Source organism: Antennarius striatus, chromosome 24 (assembly GCF_040054535.1).
Source record: "Antennarius striatus isolate MH-2024 chromosome 24, ASM4005453v1, whole genome shotgun sequence".
Taxonomy (NCBI): domain Eukaryota; kingdom Metazoa; phylum Chordata; class Actinopteri; order Lophiiformes; family Antennariidae; genus Antennarius; species Antennarius striatus.
Window position 1 is genome coordinate 6178050 of NC_090799.1, and position 22909 is coordinate 6200958.

Here is a 22909-nt window from a genome sequence, read left to right on the forward strand (position 1 = left end):
TATACATCCAGTCAACTCTAACAGGTCTATATGCTCGCCCTCTGCCCCCGCTGCTATTTCCTGCTTTGGATATAATTATGTCCGCCCCCAGAGTCTGCTGGTATTGTGGTTTGGAATGTGTGACATTAATGTTAACAGTAGGTGATATGAGCTGAATATACTGCTGCTGCTCGTAAAACTTTGGATTAAAGGTGTTACTTGTGCCATTTTGGTGTAATTATGTCATTACGCTCTTGACTGGGAAACATTAGAATGCTGCGGTAAATAAGACGAGGCCTCTCCGGGAGGATCGGTTCTGTCTGGTGCGTCTGAACGGGATGGAAAATGTGCGGGATGGAGTTCCGTTGCTATGTTTTTATGTGAGTCACACAAAAACTGCCTTCTAAACGTAATCAGGGCTTTACGCTTCCGGAAGCACCGTGAGATAAACTATAGATTGTAATCCAACATGATCCATATCAAGAGGAATCGTCGTCTCGCCAACTCTCTTCCTCCTCTGCTCCCTAATTATATTAAATAAAGCCGAAACCATCTGGATGCTGACAGCAGAGCAGGAACGGGGAGTTCTCTGCATGTGGCAACCCTGTTGTCAAGGTCACGTCGGTAACATCATTATTATCGTCGTTAACAACCGGGCCAGACTACCCCGACAGACCCCCCGACTGGCCTCTGAACGCACCCGATCAGGCTGACATTTCCCATCGTGGGGAAAGGTTGTTTTTTAATAGTCGGGGTGGAATTAACTCCTGGCTGGGCTGCTGGAGCAGACGGCGGGTGAAGGTGAACCCACACAGGAGGAGGGTGGACCAGCTGAGTCGTGATGAGTTTGGTTCCACGCCTTACAATCACCAGTACGGGTCCATCATTCAGAAATGGGTTCATCCTGTCTGCAGGTATGTGCGATACTTCAACGGCCTTCTGTCCGGACAGATCAAGATCAACAACAAGCCTCTGTTCCTGCATCACGTCATCATGCACGGCATTCCCAACTTTGAGTCCAAAGGAGGTGAGAATCCTCTTTGTCCGACCGAAACCGGCACAACGCCTCTGTCACAGGCTCTCTTTAAGGTCTTCTTCTCCTTGCAGGTTGCCGTCCGTTCCTGAAGATTTACCAGGCAATGCAGCCGGTTTATACATCAGGAATATAGTACGGAACCTTTTATTCCACATTATTATGTTGGTCTAGGGCAGAGACAACCTGTTATTGATATCGGTTCTTTTGGTTTCTATGGCAGCAATGTGCAAGGAGACAGTAACACCAGTATCTGCATCACCATCGAGCCGGGCCTGCTTCTGAAGGGGGACATCCTGGTGAGAATCCTCCCATCGATCGTTCTCTTTTGTCGCAGAAACAGCTAGAATAACTCTCTCTCCTTCTCTCACCGTAGCTGAAGTGTTACCACAAGCGGTACAGGAACCCCACCAGGGACGTGGTCTTTAAGGTGCAGTTCCACACCTGCGCCATCCACGACCTCGGGGTGGTGTTTGGGAAGAACGAGCTGGATGAGACGTTCAGAGGTATCATCTTTTTTATTGTGAACAGGGTCCTCTGGTGGCGACGGCAAAACCAGCATTCACTCATCATCAAATAAAATCATGTGTGAAAATGCAAAATTGACTGCCGATTTTATAAAAATAAAAGGATTTATTTGTGTCCGAACAGATGAGCGCTTCCCAGAATATGGCAAAGTGGAGTTTGTGTTTTCCTATGGACCAGAAAAAATTAAAGGTAATTCCTTATGACTGACTGAAAACGTCTTTATATCTATGAAAAATATCTTTAGTAGAATGTTTTATTTAGAAAAAATATATTTGGAATAAATTTCTATCTTATGTAAATTAGAATGTGGGACGATTTTGTTTGGACTTGAATGTGTTTTGTGATAGGACTCCATTTCCCATCATGCCATGTGTCCCTCAGGTTTAGGCCACCTGGAGAATGGACCCAGTGTTTCTGTGGACTACAACACCCAGGACCACCTGATCCGCTGGGACTCGTATGAGAGCTTCAACCAGCACTGTGAGGACACGGTGGACGGCGAGCCCGGTAGGTCCATGATGGACAGGTTGGCCACGCCCACTCTCACCTCCTGTCTCAAAGAAATCATCAACACTACCAAATTATGTTTTAATTTGAAGTTGGATTTGCGAATAATTCCAAAGTAACGTTTCTTGGTGCACCTCGGCGTCTAAACTCATCCTCCTGCAGACCCCGCCCCCCCCATCCTCCTCCCAAACCGGCCTGTCAATTAATCCTTTAAATAGCCGCTGCAGAAATAGGGGGGCGTCAGTCACCCTGCCACTGACTGCCCCCTCCCTAGGGGGTGTTGTAACCCGACACCCACAAGCGCCCGAACCCACCTCCATCCAGTCTGAGCTGCTCCTCCTGCACCAGGAACCTGTATCATGAAGCCCCGCCCACCCAGATGGGATTTTCTGATCATAACTTTAATTTCTGATCAATATAATTAATAAATTCATAAAATATCTTCATCTCTTACGACCAATGGGCTTTATGATGGGGGCAGTTAGCATGACCGATCTGTCCCGACAGGAGGGGACACTCCTTTGCTTTCACTTTTAAATATTCGCTTACTTTCATATTTAATGATTATTTATAGTCACCAAGAGAATGTTAATCAGGTGTCAAATACACATTTGTGTTGGCAAATAGAATAACGCCCTATTTTTACCCCCGGCACACGGATCACTCTTCAGGTATCCGCTGTGAGAATCCACACTTGTTTATAAGTGTGGGTGTTAAACGAATGTTTCGTCCTCTGGGCCTCGGCGATTGCGTCCCGGCGCCGGTTTTAATGGCTGGCAGCTGAGAGGACCCGACGAAAGATGGGCGTCCTAAAAGGGCCTGCAGGATTAGGGAGGCTCAGGGTGCGTGCGCTCGCAGGGAAAGGCGAGGAGAAGCTTGCTAAGCTAGCTGGCTAGCCCCAGGATGTGGCGCTTGCTGGTGTTGTGCGGTAGTTTTGGATTTCTACATATTTCTGCGAGTCTTTTGCGGCTTTTGCGAGGTCCGCTGAAGCGTACGTGAGCATATGTGCGTTTGCGGCCCCCCTTGTGTTCGTCAGATTGCCTTTGCGCCGCTTATAGCCCCGCAGTGTGGTGGCAGCTGTCGACCCGGAGGTCACACCGGCCGGAAAGCCACCGGTAGGACTAGGCTCATGACCTCAGGACAGAGTCATGGGGGATTTGAAGCTTTGAAATAAACCAATAAACAAAGAAACAACAATATTGGTGCCTGGGGATGTTTTGTTTGAGGTCTAATTTGACAGATTTCCTCAAAATACCTGCAAAAATTGAAATGTTGTTAAATGTCTTCATGAAATCTAGGGAATAAAGAGACTGCTGTGCTTTATCAGAGGATAATAGGTGTGTGTGTGTGTGTGTGTGTGTGTGTGTGTGTGTGTGTGTGTGTGTGTGTGTGTGTGTGTGTGTGTGTGTGTGTGTGTGTGTGTGTGTGTGTGTGTGTGTGTGTGTGTGTGTGTGTGCATGTGCGTATTGGTGTGGGTGTGTGTGTGGTACAGTAAGGCAGTGGGCCCAGTCTCCCTTGTTTACCTCCCACCTCCCATATTTGGCTGGGCTGAGCTGGGAGACATGTCTGGAATAGCTCGACAGAGACAGACAGATAGAGAGACAGACGGGGGAGAGGCGAAGGCCACCGGATTCACCAACACTTATCGTTTTGTGTTGCTAAAGTTTGAATGAATGAGTGGAGAGAAAGACTGAGAGATAAAGGAGTGAAGTGGAGAGAGAGCAGCTGGTTGGTGAGTGAACCTCAACATTGGGAACTCGTTTTATTTCTGATCGTGTGCATCATCATCCTGGGTTCGAAACATCTCTTTTTCACTCAAAAGCTCGACTCTTCCTTGTGTTTGAATGTTTGTTTACCGAGTCTCCATGCCGACATTGTTGCATCCTGTGTTTTTGGCACCTATGTGGCATAAAATGAGTCACTTAGTGAGCAATTTGCATGTGGAACATTTTATGAGGGGCCTGCAATTTTGGGTACACCAAAACTATGAGGGACCGCTGATTGGTAACTCCATTTGGGCGCTGGGGAGCTGGAGCTAGGATGCTCCACGATGCGTGGAAGTTTTGTTTCTGCTAAAAAAGTTATCTTGTTTGTGCTTTAAAATGTAAAATATCCTTGAAAACGTGGTACATGCGCATTTGAAACACATTTTTGGATTGCGTGGTTTCTTTTTTCTGCACCAAATCTGTGCTCAATGGTATTTTAGAAACACCCTATCTGTCTTACTTGGGCACAAATTCTGCTGGTTGGACCTCTTGCTGACAGCGCAGTGAGCAGCAGCAGCAGGTTTGAACCCGAGCCTTGGATGCCCCGCTGTGCTGCTCCTCATCTCCTAATGCCTCCTTTCTCCTCCTGTCTGTCTGGATGCCTGCATTTGGCATTCTGTCTCCTTACTGTCTTCACCTCTGGCTTCGTTTTTTCCGGTTTGCACGTTCTCTAAAAGCTTGTCTGTGTAGGTTCTCAGTCATCCAGGTTGTCTAAAAGCGTTCAGACGAAAGACGACGCACGTTTACGTATAAAACTTATCCAGACCGTGAGGAGAAACCCGTCGAATGAGTCGAACACGGTCTAGTTTCTATCTGACGCAAGTTTAATAAGTCAAAACCTAAAACCAGATCTGACATCTCCTCTGAGATGACTCGGATCAGACGCTGAGTTGCTGCTCGTCAGTTGGATATCCAGACAGCTTTTTATGACAGTCATTGGCTTGACAGACAGGCGGCTGGATGACATCATCCTGAGAGCAACCTTGGGGACAGACACCGATCCAGTCATGTCCCGTTACCTCAAACGATGACAGCTGGACACTGGGTGATGGATGGATCGGGAGGCAGACATAGCAAATATAAAACCGAGACAGTTTCACTTGTGCCAGTCACCGATACACCAACTGTGAAACCTCTGTCATCAATGGACTGACAGATCGCCCCTTTCCTCTCTGAATTTTCAGACTCATATATAATAAAAGTGAGCAAATCAAACAAAAATCAAAATGGAGAAGAGTTTAATATTTGACTGCTCAAAGTCAAAACCAGCAACTGACTTTTGGCAGGCAGATTGCCCATCATCACGGTGACAGAAAAACGTTCAGCTGCGAAACACCCGATGACTCGCCGATGCCCTGTCAGGGTATGTAACTAAATGATTTTTCTGTTTGGTTTGCTTCTAATCCATTTTTTTCCATCCTGACCTTTGGAGCAGTTTTCCTCTTTCCTCACACGACCACCCAGTTTCCTCCTGAACCAACTGATCTTTATAGCACAGGTTAATCTTCTGACCCTAAAAAGCTCTCATTGTACATCTGTGTGGGTCCACATGTCATCATGGATAAGAGTCAGGCCTGCCAAACCCATCTTTAAGTTTCCACCACCTGTGAAAACCTGTAAAGCGCGCTTATAAGAGAATCCATGACAAAAAAAGAAATTCCAGAAACACCATTAAAAATACTTCTTTTGAAGAATTTACAATATAAAAAATAAATGGGTCCCAATGCTGGAAACCCTACATGCGTGCATATATTTTTAAAAATCAGGAGGTTAATGTGATGCACAAAACGGTGTCAGCAGCTATTTAAGATGCTTTACAATCAACAATATTAACACATCAAGAAACAAACAGTTGTCCAGAAACGGATCCCTGCGGAACTTCTCGACAAATCTGGCAGAAATTAGTTATTTTGTTTAGTGTTGTTTCTGACTGGTTGACATCGGTGTTGTGTAATACAGTCAACTGAATGCAATATAGAGAGGCAAACATCGACTAACAAACTCCAATGAGAACCTCGGGAGTGATTTGTGCACAAATCCCACTCGGCGACAGAGTCCAGCTTGTTCACTGCTTAATAGGTGTGTCAACAAGTGTGGTGTCTCCTAATCCCAAATGTACTAACCATGTTTATAATCCGCGTCGCAGCCGGTGCATCTGATACAGCAGTAACCGGGGTTGTAGCACATTGTCTATTTATAATAAACCACTGGTCACAGGTGTTTAAATGGCTTTTTAATGGCCTCCAAGGCTGCAATGTGGCAATGAAACACTCAAGCAAACACTCAACAGGATACAGCAAGAGGCAGGTGGTTTGTGTGAGAGAGACTAATATTAGCACAAAAGCGATTAAAGGGACGGTTCAAATACTTTTCTACAAGCCTGAAACTTTTCTGTGTAGTTCTTGCCCAAATACTTCCAGAAACAAATTTGTGTTTTACCAAATGAGTAAGTGTTGACGGTAAAGGCAGCTCTGTCCTGCCAAGCATACAGAATGACATGTTACATTTGTTGTTTTCCACAGTAAGAAACAAATTGTTGGCTATTTGCACTGGCCAAGCCTTGGTGATGTGATTTGAGGTCTGCTGCAGCTATTTATTGACACCAGAAGAAAGCTATTTGTTCTGCCCTTCAGAATTATGGTCGGTGGGTTTAGTGCCCGACGGGACAGGGCAGGAGGTGATGCCAGGTCATTGGGAAATACTTTTGGAATTTTGTCACGCTGGGATTATACCTGGATGGTTGGGTTCATATTGAAATGCAAAGTCAAATAGAGGATGGGTCTTGCTTTGTTGCCAGGGGGAATAGGTCTATAAATGTACCGTATGGTTGTACAAGATTTTATGTAGTGTAGAAATACAGGTGTCGTTTTTCTTCCACTTTACTCATAAGTATGGGGAATGCAAAGGTTGTGTTCTTGTGGCGGCTATTTAGAAACTTCCTGTCATCGTTTGGCATGTTTGTCCTGTAATAAGTCGAGAAGATCACCCATCTCCCCAGCCAGTGAGGGGGAGAAAGTGGTGAGGACGGCGAGGTGAGACTCACTCTGCGAACATTCACGCTTGACCTTTGAGTCATCCATAGCTAGGATGTTTCCAGCTTTATCTCATTGTGTTGTGTGTACATTCATTGACCCCCAAATAAATCACCAAGACAAGATCAATAGATTTACCCTAATAATACAATTCTAATACTGCATCAACTTTTGAGGGAGCAGTTGGTTGGTTGGCCTTTCTCTAAAATCACAGCTGTACCAGTCAGGAAGGGGTTAACCAGCAGCTGGAAAAAGTGTCATCCTGGCAAACTTGAGTCATTCACACTTCAGAGGAAAACATTGCCTTTTCTGACGTTGAAATAGAGGCTTTATCTGTAAAAACTGTAAGACTCACCCATGCTATGGGAAGGGTAAGGGAGGATAAGCCCAAGCGAGGGGATCCCCTTTGATGACATCACCAAACAGGGGTGATGCAGTCCCAGGCAGACAGATGGCGTGGGAGTTGAAGTTTATGTGAAACAACGTTGCCTCTCAGGCACGGGGAGGTGGCGGGGGTGGCACTGGAGTCCCTCCCCTGCTGCCGGGAACAGCCACACATCGTCCCAGACTGCCAGCTCACCCTTTTGGGCAACTTCGGCGGTAGGGCCCCGCCTCCCTGCAGTATAGCACATGTTGGGTGATGAGAGGACGTGAATCTCAGAAGACAGGGAGAATGAGAGAAGAAGTCCAGAGGCAGAACTTTCTGGGACTGATATGAGGATAACTCAAAGCTTTTTCATCTCAATCTGACTGGTGGAAAAAGAGGATTTATTTGGGGATACATAAAGGAAAAAGTGGTTGACCTACAGCACAGGTAAGGAAGTTACCCACCGAGGTTCTCTGCACTGACCTAGCGACATTAACCATAATTTTAGGGCTACAAAAAACTACGACAATCTGAAAATGCAGGTTTGGAAAGGGAAAACAACCACAATCTGTGTTGACAACCTCCTCGCCTGCCTTCTCGGTCCCGTTGCAAATGTGCCTGTGAGCTGTTGTTGACATGGGTTTTGAAATAGCTGTGGTCCAAGTGATCCGCCATCTGTTCCAGGGATCGATCCATTCGGAGCATCCCGTGTACGAGCCAGCCGCGGTCGTGTATATGTCGCGTATCACTTTGCAAACGCACACATGATATGGGAAGCCAGTGTTGGTGTATTATTTTCCTCTTGGAAGGATACACTCAGCGTTACCACAGAATGAACTGTTACATGTGCGATTGTTGTGTTTGTTGGAAGAAAGTTGTTTTTCCGTTGGACTCACCATTGAAGTACAGTAAGAAGAACCTTACATGTGTTTATGCATTCGTGCACAATCAAATGTAAGTCATGTAATTTCTGCTCACATTTTTTGGTATTATTTCACCATAACTATTCAAAAACATTTTATTTACATGTCATTAAAGTTGGTATGGGGTGTGTTGCTATGTTTCCATCTTTTGAAGCAACTTCACCCAACAATGCCCCGTTGACACCAACCAAAAAAAACCACCAAGGAATTCACAAAGGTGCTCATTCCATACATATTTAGAAACATGTGATGCCGATTCCTGTGGAAAAAGTTTTTGGAAACTTTGATTGTGTAATTACAGTTTGCTGGCGTGATTCAGCAGCCACAAATCAACTTGAGGAAGACAACTTGTCCTCTCTTTTCAGCCAATCCACATCTTGGCTTTTAAACTGGCGCTGCTGCTCTTCTTTTTGGTTCCCACAGATGAGCCCTTTCACCCTGGTTCACATTGGAGTATGTGGGTCTGCACTGACGCAACGTGACAGGAGCTTTGGCCCTGCAAATTAGCTATTAATAGAGCTGGAAGGGGTTGTGTTGCTGATGGCTCTGCTACACAGTGAACCGCAGGGTAAAAAAAGATGGTTGCAGAGAGGAGGATGGGGTCCCTATGCTTGTGGTTTGACTGATCTGGTGGTGTGCTATTTGATGATTGGAGCCGGTTAAACCCAATGAAGTTTGTGCTTCAAGATGAGATGACTAAAATGACCGGTCATTAGTCATCTATGGTCCAAAAAAGACAAATGTGTCCTTTTTTGTTCGGTGAAATTTGTGTAATAATGACAGAAAATATCTCTCTGTGTCTCTTTCAGATGTGGTTCACACACAGGGTCCACTTGATGGAAGCCTTTATGCCCGGGTCCGCAAGAAAGACTCCCTGGAGGGAGTTGTCACCATCAATGGCCTCCCAGTCCATGAAAACCCCTTGACCAATACTGAGAACGCGCTACAACATCCAAACGATCACCTCCAAACCACCGATCAGACTCTACCCGTGACAGGCCACACGTCCCTACCAGCTGTCGACCACACCCTCTCTGTGAGCAGCGACTCAGGCAATTCAACTGCATCCATCAAGACCGATCGTACCGACGAGCACAGCCAGCCCTTGCAGGGTGCGGTGAACCACAACAATCCAACATTGACGCACCCGGTGCTCAGCCCACAGGAGAAAAGAGATCTTGATCAGCTTCTTAGTGGCCTCGAACCACCGACTCTTCAACGGCAAGACTACCTGTCCACGTCCACCAGTCCTGGAGGAGGTATCCGACATCTGGTCCCAGCGCAAGTGCACGTTAATGGAGGAAACAGAAGGCTAGTCGGTGCCCCTTCAGCAGAGGAACGAGAGACAGATATTCTCGACGACGAATTGCCTATAAGCCAAGAAGGCAATAGTGTGGACAGCTTGGGCACGCTGTCATCCCTAGAGGGACAGGCAACACCCGCTGACCTCTATTACCAATCACAGACACCCATCAGCAGGCAGAACGACGGGCCCTACCTTGAGAGAGGTATTCTTGAGGCAAAGTTAAGGGAGATGCCTGTGCATGGTGTACGAACTCCCACTGTGATGCAGGAGAGGTCCGTGGACTCTGCGTCACCACAGGGGGGGTACAACAATTACCAGAATGGAGGCGGAATGTATCGTTCACAGTCTTTTGGGAATCCACCAGGTGGAAGCCCTGACACCAACCCTAAACTGATGATGCCCAGAGCTCCAGAGAGGAGCACCAGCAGCCGGGAGGCTGTTCAAAGAGGTCTCAATGCCTGGCACCAGTATAGCCTTCCAGATGACCCATTCGGCCCTCCTCTTCAGTCAACCCATAGCTTACCTCACTTCCCCACCTCAGCCTCGCAGCGTGACATTGAGCAGTCCATCGAAGCACTCAACATGCTCATGCTGGACCTTGACCCGATCAACTCTCACATGTCTAAGTCCAACAGTGCACCTCCTGGCGAGAACAGCCTCAGTTCATCCCAAGTACCATTCTCCCAGACCCTTGCTAGACCATCATACCAAGCAGACTCGGCCATTCAAGGCTACAGCAACTCCGGGTCTGTCAACAACTCCTTCCATCAGCCCATGAGGTCAACCGGGAGAGTCTCTGCATTACCCAACCAGAGTCCAGTTATGGAGTCTACCCTTCATTCTCCTCAGAGGTCCAATGCTGGCCACCAACACCAAAACAACACCCCAACACACACCCCAGAACCCTACCTCCACACACGCCAAGCAGTCCATGACCAACCTAATGATCCAGCTTCTAGTTTCAACCAGCAGGTGCCAGTGAAGTCTACAAATTCATACCCGGCCGCTGTGGTTTCACACTCCCCGGACCTTCAAGGTTCATCTCCCTATCCGGGCTACAGTGCCTCTTCCTCTCCCCTCCCCACACTCACCCCCCAGCCTAAGGATACATCGTCCACATCCTTGGCCAGAGAGGCAGATGTAGAAGAGGAGACACTAAATTTAGAAGGACTGGTTGCTCACCGCATCGCTGGTAAGTCCTGGCATGACTGAAAAGAGTTCAAGACTGAATAAAAGATAACAGCACCCTGTTACTGCGTTTCTAAGCATGTCCGATTAGGGGGGAAAGACTTTCACCCATGCAGCTTAAGTCCAAAGTGTTTTTGACGAATGCAAAATATTTTTACGCCTGAGTATTTCAAAAGGGACAAGTTGACAAGTCTGAGTGGATTGACCGTGACATCATCTGTTGAGTAAAGAGCTTCTGAATTGCCAAGCAGCACATGAGCAGTTCAGCTTTGGACAGGTTCTGTTACAGATTCATCACACAGTGACACCAGGGGAATGATCTGTAGTCACAAAATTAGCTCTGCAGCAGAAATAAAGCTGAGCTGGGGAGAGTGGGGATAGGACTAGAATAAGAATAGCCAAGAATTCCGAGGGTCCACCTTCCATGCATTGTCTGAATTCATATTTACCATTATATCAAATATTTTGTCAGCTCTTTGGCTCCACCTAGTGGATGAATGCTGTGAGTCCTTCCTGTTTTGAATCGTTTTAATCTCTCATATAAACATTTTTACATTTATTTTAGCTTTATTTTTATGATTAAGATTCAACTCATTTGATACGTTTTCATTGTCTCCTCGCGTTCATTCGATCCATTGGTCTGATTTTCTCTCCTTTTCTGTTCAAACCATCTCCCTGCTGATTGGACAACCATTCCTTCCATTGCTTCCTCCTTTGCACTGCTCTCACTTTCCTCCTCCACTTCTCTCCTCCACCTCCTGCCCTCCACCCACCAACCCGACCTCCCTCCCTCCCCGGGAGCAGAGTACAACGCTCGTATTCGGGGCATCAGTGAAAGTATAACGCCGCAACAATCTGACCGCCACCGCTCCTATTCCTTCTCTGGTTTGTTCACTTTTGATTTCTGGCTTTCATTTCTGTCCTCCACTTGTAGAAAATCTTTCTGCTTTTTCTCACAAGCCTTTTTGAAATTCTTTTAAGATCTCCTTTGTTTTGCTCTCACATCAGTACTTTTTTTCTGTTTCCTCCACTTCTTTATGTCTCAATCTCTGTCTGGTTTTCTTGATGAAGGCAGGTTCAGGTTAGATCTAGCTTGGCTTGAAGAAGTGGAAATAATCCACATTAAAGATTCTTGATTTCAATAGAAGGGTTAAAAGTCATGTTTCATGTCAAAGGGGTTCGTTCAAGAGGAATGACCCCGGAGGTGACGCAGGAGATGGGGCGGCGTCGGACCACCAGTGAGGGACAGTACCAGAGCAGCCATGACAGCATGCCATTGGTGGATTCACCGGACTTTACTCACAGTCTGGCCCTTAACCCAGGAGGAAGACCCAGAGAGGTTAGTCCTAATGTGTGAAAACCTTACCTAAAACCTTCAAAGCTGTGGCGACTTTATATTTGATGTTCTATATATTTTCCACATTCTGTGTTTTAGCTTTTGTTATAATTTCTAAATGTCTTTGTTTTTTCTGGATGCCCAAATCTCTACTGTGTGTCCAGGGTCTCATGCACAGCTACCGCGAGGCGTTTGAGGACAACAGGCCAGACGATTTCTCCGGCAGTCCCACCTTTGGAAGCGGTGGTGAGAATTCTCCCCTGACCCCCAGCTTCCCAGTGTCGCCACAGACTCCTTACTTCAACATGCGTAGGTTCAGACCACAGAACTCAATCACTCAATCAATGACCTGAATCCTTGTGTTTTGCTCTTTTTTGTAATCAGTAAAGTGATTCTATGAATCGTAACAGCACAGAAATGATGAGGAAATACTTGTTTTATCGATTTCCTTTATTTATGGAAACAGAATGATGAAATACGGCTTTAAAAACCAAATGAGGAAATGGCTAAAAACTAAAAACATTACATAAAATATCAGAAGTCAACCCAACAAACCAAATCAAACAAAGCAATGGCAGCTCAAATCAACATCAGGAGTTAAACCCTCTGGCAGATAAAATGGAATCTCTCCTCACAGTTGTGGGCCTTCCATACCTCATTCACAACAGCATCACTGCCACCAATAGCAGTCTCCCAAATAAAGGCCATGGAGAGCATATGAACATCCCTGTCAGCATCTGTGGTCGGCAGAGGGGTGATGGCGCTGTTGTTTTCTTGCCTCTGGGTCACTTGAATGGCCGCACACTGCCGTCGGAATACTGGACACACGGGCCTCCCCTCCCGACTCCACAACTCGTAGCTCAACGGTTGCCCATCCACCCAAAGCCATTCTCCGGGGAAGAAACGTAGCCCGAACCACATGTGGTCAGTGGTTTGGTCTTTGTCCAGCTCTTTCTTGATCAGCAGCATCTCCGTCTCCGACGCCACGCTGGCCAGGTCGTGGTGATGCTCCCGGCAGTGGTCCAGAGCTCCCTGCCAAGTCTTCCTCTCCCTCACCACGACCACGCTGTAGCAGAAAACGGGAAACCTATAGTGTGGCTTTGCATCATGCCATCTGTACTCAAACATCACGCCGTAGTCCTGACCTGGTGTGTTATTGGGTTGATCCGGTGCCCAGAAAAATGTGGACACGCCAGCGCCTCCTGACCAAATCCACTTCTCGCGATCTGTCCGACTCCTCATCAGTCCTATCCAAATGAACTCACTCGTGTTACGTGTGATTCGCCAAAGTCGCCGTATGTCGTGTTCATTAGTAATTGGAGCCAGGTCTGTGTGGTACCTGTTACAGTGCTGCCAAGCCTGATACAAGTTCATTCGTCCCTTGATGTAAACATATTTGCCCAAAGTTGCAGACAAGCCCAACAGGAACAGAGTGCAAGTGAGGGATCGATCCATCGCTGCCATGTCAAGGTCTGCAACTCGACCAGTGGGTCCGAAGATGCAAAGGCTGCAGATTCCATCCCATTGTGTTTTGCATTAGGTGGAGCCTCTCCCTCACCACATCGTTCCATGTCAAACGACCCCATGTTCATCTCACGAGTGACGTGAAATTTCACAATTTCCCACCCCAGCGCAAACAAATGTGAAAATTTGCCTCTGGCATAACAAGAAAATTTTTTCCATCGTCGCACGATAGTGAAAGTTGACAGGTAGCATGCATGTGCAAAACGTTTCTGAATAATGAAGGGTAGAGTCAGTCACCGTGTCAAGTTTCCCTTGAGAAAGCAAATTTGGAAAGGGAAAATGCAAAAGGCCTTATTGTTAAGGGAACAAATGTGGAGACTGGCACATATTTGCATTTCTACTGCTTTTTTAAAATGTATATACAGTATGTTAAAGTTGAATAATATTGTGCAGCGCCAGGTGTCAGGTCTATTTATGATGCTATTATTGGTATTTTAAAAGCGACTAAAAGTAAAGGAGGTGACACATTGGATTGGATTTCCTCGGTTGCAGCACAGAGGATGCCTGTGTAAATCTCCCCCCACCCCCCCACCCCCTAAAATCACTCCCACCGTCCCTCCTGAACACACAGCTGTTGCAGTAAGAGTCAGCTCGGCGGCACAAATCATCACCTCCACCACCCCCCGCTCCATGCGTCCCACGTCACCTTAAGTGAGCTGTGGGTCCGAATCTCTTGGATATGTTGCATGAGGTGGTTGAACACCCGGGTACCACCCAACCACCCAACCTTTCACTTGTTCATTCTTCCAGTGGGTAGATTTCTCATCTCCTGGCTGTCATTGTTGTGTCTCATCCCTCCTCTTCTCTGTTTCTTCTACTTTTAGCTCATTCTCCTCCAGGTTTGGCCAAAAGTTCTCTGTCGGGTCTCGGCCTGAGGCCCCAGCAGCACAGCGGATCAGGTACTCCAGATATTCTCCTGCCCCCTGCTGCTCAAAAACTCTTATGACGTCTTAATATTGCTTCCTTCCTCCTGTTCTTGCTTTGCACTCAAGTCCATCCTCCTTGTCTCCTCTTCTTCCACACATGCCACCGTCTTCTTCTTCTCTTGTTTTCTATCTCTTCCTGCTGTCAGACTCTGATTCTAATGATGGAGATCAAGGTAAGGCCATTTCTGTGGTCGTCTCTGCACCCACCACCAGCTGAGTGACGCGGACACATTCTACTTGTCTTTTTTTTTTCTTTGCAAGCAAATGTTTTTCTTTTTCCGGTCCTGCATCCTCAGAATGTCTGAATGACCTTTGTTTAATTTCTTATTCCTGTTGAACTTTGTCATTTGGGTCTGATGCCTGATAACTGCATCCCTCACCAGCGACCACGGGACACACTGGGTTGAGGGCTGACTGTATGTGTGTGTTTCTGTGTGTTTGTTGTGTGGTGATCCCCAGATAATCGCGGTTTTGGTGACTCCAGAGCTCAAAAGTTCAACGCACCTCTGTCCTCCAGCAGCCCCATCCACACCACTGATGGGTGAGTAATCAGATTACATCACCAGACGAGAACTATTTTAATTTTTTAAGTCTAATTTGACTTTCCTTGCCTGCAGGAGGAGGATCGGGTCGACAGAAGGGGCTTCTACCAGCCAGCCCTCCACCCACCCCAACAGACCCACCTCCCCCGAAGGCGACCAGGTCAGCATCATGGGTGTCCACACCGTCCCTGGCAGCCCCAACACCCTCCACCGCACAGTCGCCACCAACACTCCTCCCAGCCCCGCCCTCCAGAGGCGCCTGGGTCAAGCCAGCCCCTCACTGTCCAGACACCCTCCCCCAACCGGAGGCGTTCCCTCCAGCCCTCTGATTGGTCGAAACCCTAAGACGTCAGCCGCCGCCGTTCCCCCCAGCCCGCTGATGGGGCGCCGTATGGCGGCGAGCGGCCACAGCACGCCCGACGAGCTCGGGGCCGCTTCCCGTCAGGGGAGCGCCCAACCTCCGGCCACGCCCGCCTTCCCCGTCTCCCCACAGCTGCCAGAGAAGAGGCACATGTCCAGTGGAGACGCAGAGAGGACGGACAAGAAGAACCTGACACCGACGCCAGCCGGCGGCAGCACACCAAATCTTTCCGGAACACACACACTCCCAGACGTCTCAAAGTCCATATATGGTGAGGGAGTGAAAGAGTGTATAATAGCTCATGTTACAGGTTTCTGTTCGCCATGGTAACCCTGTACCTGCCTCTCATTGGTCCAAACAGATGGTTACCCAGACATAAAGATGAACGTCAAGTTTGTCCAGGACACCTCCAAGTTCTGGTACAAGCCAGATATCTCCAGAGAGCAAGGTGAGACCTCAAAGAGTTCAACGGAGTTATCTGTCGTCTCATCACCTCCAATCTCCTCATCCTCGTCCTTCATCTTTCTCTTTCTCTCAGCCATCAGTCTGTTGAAGGACAGGGAACCAGGGGCGTTCATCATCAGGGACAGCCATTCCTTCCGTGGAGCCTACGGCCTGGCCATGAAGGTGGCCTGCCCACCGCCGACCGTCCAGCAGAACAAGAAAGGTAAAGAAAAGAGCCTTTTTAATGGTTATGTTTTCTACGTGATAGCAGAAGCTTCCAGCCCGATCCTTTATGGGCCTCCAGAACTTCAATGCATTTGTATTTTATTCACCTAAATCATCCAGCTGGTGACATGACGAACGAGCTGGTGAGGCACTTCCTGATCGAGACGAGCGCCAGAGGTGTCCGTCTGAAGGGCTGTCCCAACGAACCCTACTTTGGTGAGTTTGAGTCTCGTTGATCTGCTTTTGGGTTTGTTGTCAAATTGATCCGTTTTGACATGAATTTACGTGGGTAGGTTGTCTCTCTGCTCTGGTTTACCAACACTCCATGACTCCACTGGCTCTGCCCTGTAAGCTGATGATCCCCACCAAAGGTCAGAGGTCACAGCATCAAAACCAAAAAGCCTTGAAGTACTGATACATTATAGTATTTCTGTGTTCTTTACCATTCTCTGTTGTATGCTGCCTCTCACAGATCCAAATGAAGAGGCGTTGGAACTTGCCACGCCGACTGATCCGGTTGTTGAGCTTCTGAAGCAAGGAGCAGGTGAGCTTCCAATCTGGTGTTTCAGATGGTGTTTCCATGGATGAGCGTCCCTTTTTATGCCAATGCAACTTCAATCTTTCCAATCTTTCCAAAATGGTACCTTGAAGACGGGCGTTTCCCCTTCCAGCTTGTTGAATAGTTTTCATCTGCAATCCCACTTACATGTGGGGTCCCACAAGGCTCCGTGTTTGGCCCACTCATCTTTTCATAGTATACACTAACCCAGACAGTTAAAAATGAGAAAAAGCCAGAGGAAATACTGACAGCTGACAAACAGAACAAACAGTTTACTCACACTGTTCCCGTTATTGTTACCTTACAGTTCAAAAGGTTCCTGAGGACGCTCATGGTAAATCCTGGTTTGCACTGCTTCAACTCCATTATGCACTTTGACTGAATGTGACTGCGGTGTTGCTTGACTTACTTCCTGCTGTGTGTCTCTGTTGAAATAAGAGAAACTTTAAATGAAAACTGTCAAAAATGAATTCAGTTGCATGAAGGGTTCTTTAATGTTTGCACGTATGCTTGTCCTTCATCTCCTCACACTGGGTTTTGCATGCTTGCTCGTTTCCTCCAGTGTCTGTTTTTACTTAACTGTTGACTGTTGTTTACTCCCAGCATGCAACGTGCTCTACATCAACTCAGTGGACATGGAGTCTCTGACCGGGCCTCAGGCCATTGCCAAGGCAATCAGTCAGACGCTGGCAACCAACCCACTGCCTGCTGCAACCACGGTTCACTTCAAGGTGTCGTCGCAAGGGATCACGCTCACCGACAGCCAGAGGAAGTGAGTCAGCACAAAACTCCAGCAGGAAGTAAAAGTTCTGGGTTCAATGAACTGCGTGACGTGCTTCTACCCTCACGCTAACATCTTGATTCCTCTCGATGCAGACTTTTCTTCAGGCGACACTATCCTATCAACACGGTGACCTACTGTGACCTTGATCCCCAAAACAGGAAGTAAGAAATGATTACTTGTCCCGACATCAATAACGGCAAATTGCATATTGATTGTTAAATCTTTGGGTTTCTTTTCGTAGATGGGGCAAAGAGGGAGGAGGTTCAGTGAAGTAAGTTTCAACACCTGGTGGTTCAAGCATCTCAGGTTATTGTTTGAAGGTAAAGGTCAAGCTAACTTTGCCGTATCACTCTGCAGGCTGTTTGGATTTGTTGCTAGGAAACAGGGAAGCACAACAGACAACGTCAGCCACCTGTTTGCTGAGCTGGACCCCGATCAGCCTGCCTCGGCCATCGCCAGCTTCATCTCCAAAATGATGAAGCGGTGAAACCTGACGTCCAAATGGCAGCGTCCGTTTCTGAAATCTTCCTCCGTTGTCGGCGTCTTCTTCGCCGGGACTAGATGACGTCCTTTCTTTCTGTTTCCTGTCGATCCGTTTCTGTTTCTCTCTCTTCTTTTCTCTCTGCCTTGCTGGTTTGTCTCGACTTCGGTCTTTTCTGGAAGAGTCTCTGTTTGAAGGATTTGGTACTGATCCAGGGTGAAGCCGGAGGAAGTGCGGCGTGGAGTTGTGAATGTGACAAACACGGAGGCCATTGAAGGGGGAGAAAATGTCCTCACAGGGTTGCCTGTGCTCGGAGAAGATGCTAGCTGAAAGCTAAAGGAACAAGTTCAGGCGGGGAACACGTAAGGACTCGTACGTTTCAGGGTTTTTCTGTTTCTGTTGATTGATTTACCAAAGGTAGTTGCAACACATGAGCAAGAATGATGTAGCTATTAAGCCATTATTATTTCCTCTTTTCAAAAGATGAAGTGTCAAAGAAAAAAAAAAAAAAAGAAAAGAAATATTTCTTCTCGAACATGTCTTCAGGAAAAAAGTTGGCCTTGACGGCTTTTAGCAAAATAGTCTGAAGACGTTATGCATGTTAGCTTGATCTTTAAGCTTGGTTCTTCTACCTTCCACAAAAAGTCATTGTGAAATCCTTAGAGTGGTCATTTCTGGGTCTGTTGTGTGTTGGAAAGGGCTCTGCAGTGAAACGACTGATCTAAACTGTGCATAGCAGACCAGACTTTAAAAAAAAAAAAGAAAAAAAGAAAAATTAATCACCCGCCACGATAAGGTCACCGCACTTTGTGTCAGTGCAGCCACACTCGCATCACCTCAGCCTCCGGGCCAAGCCTGATGTCTCAAAACTCGCTTATGGGATTGGAGGGGAAGACTTTTTGTCCACCAGATGGCGCCGCTCATCCAGGTTTGGACCCTGCAACCTCACGACTGCTTGCAGTAGTGGATTTGTTCATAGACGCTGAACACACTGGATTCCCCAGGGACTGCCCCCCCCCCCCATGACCTGGACCTATGCACTGTTCCTTATGCATGATGTTGTCCCAGAATGCACCCTCCCTCATAGCTACATTCAACATCACTGAAAACATTCGATGCTTTGTGCTAAAAAAAACCTTTAGACGAGTTCACTGAGGTTGACTCGTCTGCATGAAATAAACAATTTTGTACTGTTCTCAGACTCCTGAAAAGAAGTAGACAACCCATCGTCGACGCGGTCACATCATGACGAGATGCTAGAGTTTTTTTCATCCTCTTTTTGGTCCATTTGAGCCAGGGTTACCTTTCACTGTACTAAGAACGGTCCGGTCTTTGGTTATTCGTTCCACGGTGTCGTCACAAAATCACATTTAGATGCCTGTTTGGGGCAAAGGAACACAAAAAAACAAGGAGTTTCCTCACTGTGCGCAAAAGCCTGCTTGTTGAACACACGCTCAACCATCCACAATAAGCTAAGGAAAATTGATATTGATATAAATGTACATAGATATACTACTTTGAAAGGTGACATAGCGAAAAAGTATTTATTTTTGTTGCTTTGGTCCCTCATGATTACTCATATATACATATATTGTACAGTCTAGATAAAGAAGATTACCTAAAGGGTTGAGAAAAAATATAGACTTATTTTGGCTAATGATTTCAAAGCGTGACGACTTTGAAATGTGTTTGAATATATGGTGTACATTACTTTGTACATGTTTATGTTTGTTTTTGGCTCGTCATGTGTTCATTTTTTGCGTTCTCTGTGAACGAGGTAGGGCATGAATGAGTCTGAATTGCATGGACAGAAGCATTTGGGCTCATTTGGAGCTCATAGAAGCCAATGCATCGTAGCTGGTAGATTTTTAGGAAAGGGAAGCACGGAAACATTCTGCAGCCGACCTCAGATGCAATATGAAAACAGCCGTATGCACTCATGACAGTTCTGATTATTTTTTGCCAAAGATTCAATCACATCTATGCTGACGGGCTGCATGTGGCTTTTTCTTTTATGTTCGTCTGCTTCTTTTGGTTTCCATTTCTTATGTTTCACGTTTAAATTGACACACAGCTTTAGCAGCTAAGAGAAGCAACACGTGGTCATTTTTTTGTTTCTGCATAGAAAAAAACCCAGCCAGGATTTCCGTGCACCAGTTAAAAAAAGAAAGAAAGAAAGAAAGAAAGAAAGCACTTATAGTCACTAAACCAAAAGATTCCAGTGCTGGAGAGAAATAACGTGAATCCGTGTTGCTAAAGCTGTGCAGCTGCAGCTTTGTCAGACTGCCAAAGGTGTCTTCTCTGGTTCAGCAATTTATTTATTCTTATTTATTCTTTTGTTTCATCCTTTTATCGTCGCATTATCGCAGTTTTTAACGGTCGTGACGGTTGGAGGAACATACCGTGGCGCTTCATTGAAAGCAAAGAGGTAAAATCGGACTGAAGGCCTCATTCTTTGTCATCAGGAGGGAAATAATAACTTCTCCCCGTCACGACAGATCTGATGTTCTTGTACCTGTTGGCTTTGAGTCAAGTTGCCTTGTTTCAGGGGAAAGGAAGTGATGTCTGCGACCCTTGTGTACAGATGGACTGCTGTGTGAATGCTGTATAAAAGGGTCTCAGGTTCTGTCTGTGCTTATCATTTACATTATATTGTCATGGCTTACCTGTTCCTAAAGAGAAAAAAAAAACATTAAAGCAATACGAATCAGTTACCTGAAGGCTCTGTGGGTGTTCATTTGGTTATCCAGGATTATGGTCGTCTTGCTCAGCTTGACTTCCTGTTCTCCTCACCCCCTCCCCCTTAGGTCATCTTATAATTCCTGCTAATTATTTTATTTTATGACATTTTTAAACTGATTTAGTAGCTTTTGGTCAGAAAATGTCTCTCCAACATTAACAAAAGGACATAAATACGACTTTTCTTTCAGCGTTTGATGAGACGAAGACTTTATGCCTTTGTGCATGAAGGCTCCTTGACTGGTTCTTCGCTGTACGGTGGCCCCCAGGGGTCCGTCTCAGGCCCGTATGCGTTCACCTCAATGGGGATCAGACTGACCGGTAGATGTAGAGCAGCGTCTTGTGATAGGATTGGACTTGACAACCTTATTTGAAGAAGGAAATCCCATCGACGGTTCGGTCTTCCCTTCACAAGAGATTCCGCTGTTCGCAGGAGAAGTTTTGCATTTCAATACCACAAAACGGAGAGAAATGAAGCAAACTGGAAGCACGGGATCTGTCAAGGCAGCGAAAACACAGTCAGAGTTAAACGGCGCGATCAGCGGTCGGCGTCCGCCCTGATACGGGCCGGCTTGGGTTTGATCCGGGGCCAGTCGGTTGGATCAGAAACGAGGACCAGATGAGTCGCCGCTTTGAAAGGCGGAGCTGGGTGGTCAACCGACATGATGGAAACACCAGTCTGGAAGCTGCCCTGAGGGTGTTTCACACCAAAGACCAATCAAAGCATGTGACCCTTGACCCACCGTGGTCCAAATACACTGACGGAAGCCTTTTTAGTCCCTCCATCAAGTCAAACCTGCCTTCAGGTCCAGGTGTGTTTGAATTTTCTTGAGTATTTTATCTTCCATAGAGTAGAAATTAATTTATTCAGAATGAATTTAATCTCAACAACAGTTTAGCACTGGGTGGGGTTAGATTTCTCACTTACCTTTCAGGCTTCCGTAATTTAACGATAAAACATTGGTTAAATTATCAAAATGCATCATTGGGTTTTATTTTTACTTCATTTAACCAACACGAGTCTTAATTTTATTCCCAGAAAACGTGAAACGATTATTTGACCTCTATTTTTTTGTATGTAAAGACCGTCTGCGAGGCGTCTCACTCTGTTCTGACCTCCCTGCACAGAACCTCAGTGGTTCTGTAGAACCCTGACCTCTGATCAGGCAGATTCCACTGGACTGTAAATATTCAAATAGGGGAAAGTTCCCACAGTGCTCTTATCAAATGGAAAAATCAACCTGCTTGTTTTGGTTCGCACTCCACCTCCTGTGTTTTTTCTACTTCACAAAGACGGATAGAAAACAGATGACGACAGCGGTTTCTATCTTCTTGCTCACAATGCTGCAGGTGCTCGTCTCCGACGGCGCCAAACACACCGTTTGCCATTTGGTGGTTATTTTGTCAGGCTGATGATGACAAGAAGGAACTATTTAGAAGCTCCCTTCATCTCTGCCAGTGATAATGGTCCCAGGAGGACCTGGTTGAGCTCATTTGGTGCTGAAAACAGACCCTAGTCCTGTTATTTCTACCGTTTGACCGATTCACAGCTCCAGAGGACTTCCTGAAGACAAAAGTGCTGAGTTCAGGAACATTACGGGTGGAAACGGTGCCTTAGGCTTTTAACATCCATATGTTTGTCAGAAAGAGGCCAATCGACACTGAAACAGGCCAGCTGTTTTCACGCCAAAATGGCTAATCAAGGCCCCATGGAGTCGCTCGACGTGTCCCTGCAACAGTTCGTAGACTCCCTTTTAGCGTCACGCTCGTGTGAAATCTCTCCGGAACAGCGACCGTGAATCGGAATGCTCATCAGCGCTCATATCTTTCATGCCGGTGGAGGTTTTCAGAGTCATGCAAGGATTCAAATTCGAAATCAAATGGGCTTTTTTTAAAGGGTCGAGGTTTGTGAGACTGAGCAGAAATGGAGATTCGGGAGGAGGAAAGCAGGTTTCTTCCCCCAAATATCAGATCACCTTTGTGCTTTCTCTCACTCCAAGTATTCAGTTTTTTTGTTTAGAAAAAAAAAATCTTCCCTTCTTGCATTTTTGGATTCAGTCATTTTAGTTTGGCATAAACATAAAATGGTTATCTGCTAAACCTGTTTTCATTTTGCTTTTTGAACAGATAATAATGACTAAGGCGACATTCTTAACAATGCTTACGAAGTTTGAGGTCAAGGATTTAGGAAACAATTTTACACTTTGATTTACACAGTTTAAAAAGATATCAAAAGAGAGGTGTTGGGCGACCTGTTTTCCTCCCTGGTCTTCCTGCTAAGCTAACTGTCTCCTGGCTCTAGCTTCAAAGGGACACTAAAGTCAAAATGAACCAGGTCTGTAGTCGAAGTACGCAGGTA

The 22909-nt window shown here is 46.4% G+C and overlaps 1 protein-coding gene across 4 annotated transcripts in view; it reads left to right on the plus strand.

The window, feature by feature from the left end:
- tns1a (tensin 1a) overlaps positions 1-20525 on the plus strand; it is a 45562-nt gene extending 25037 nt beyond the window's left edge. For 3 of the 4 annotated variants that reach the window (XM_068308928.1, XM_068308929.1, XM_068308931.1), the window contains 24 exons: positions 894-1006; positions 1087-1147; positions 1236-1311; positions 1389-1518; positions 1664-1729; positions 1922-2047; positions 8945-10633; positions 11434-11514; positions 11805-11968; positions 12130-12274; positions 14314-14388; positions 14562-14588; positions 14875-14956; positions 15033-15589; positions 15680-15766; positions 15857-15985; positions 16108-16203; positions 16281-16358; positions 16460-16531; positions 16854-16880; positions 17150-17318; positions 17423-17491; positions 17572-17601; positions 17688-20525. In XM_068308928.1, the coding sequence (XP_068165029.1) occupies positions 894-1006; positions 1087-1147; positions 1236-1311; positions 1389-1518; positions 1664-1729; positions 1922-2047; positions 8945-10633; positions 11434-11514; positions 11805-11968; positions 12130-12274; positions 14314-14388; positions 14562-14588; positions 14875-14956; positions 15033-15589; positions 15680-15766; positions 15857-15985; positions 16108-16203; positions 16281-16358; positions 16460-16531; positions 16854-16880; positions 17150-17318; positions 17423-17491; positions 17572-17601; positions 17688-17817 (4279 nt within the window). In that variant the 3' untranslated portion in view covers positions 17818-20525. The remainder of the gene's footprint in view (positions 1-893; positions 1007-1086; positions 1148-1235; positions 1312-1388; positions 1519-1663; positions 1730-1921; positions 2048-8944; positions 10634-11433; positions 11515-11804; positions 11969-12129; positions 12275-14313; positions 14389-14561; positions 14589-14874; positions 14957-15032; positions 15590-15679; positions 15767-15856; positions 15986-16107; positions 16204-16280; positions 16359-16459; positions 16532-16853; positions 16881-17149; positions 17319-17422; positions 17492-17571; positions 17602-17687) is intronic. The other variant, XM_068308930.1, reaches the window with a different exon arrangement.
- The last annotated feature ends 2384 nt before the right edge of the window (positions 20526-22909 follow it).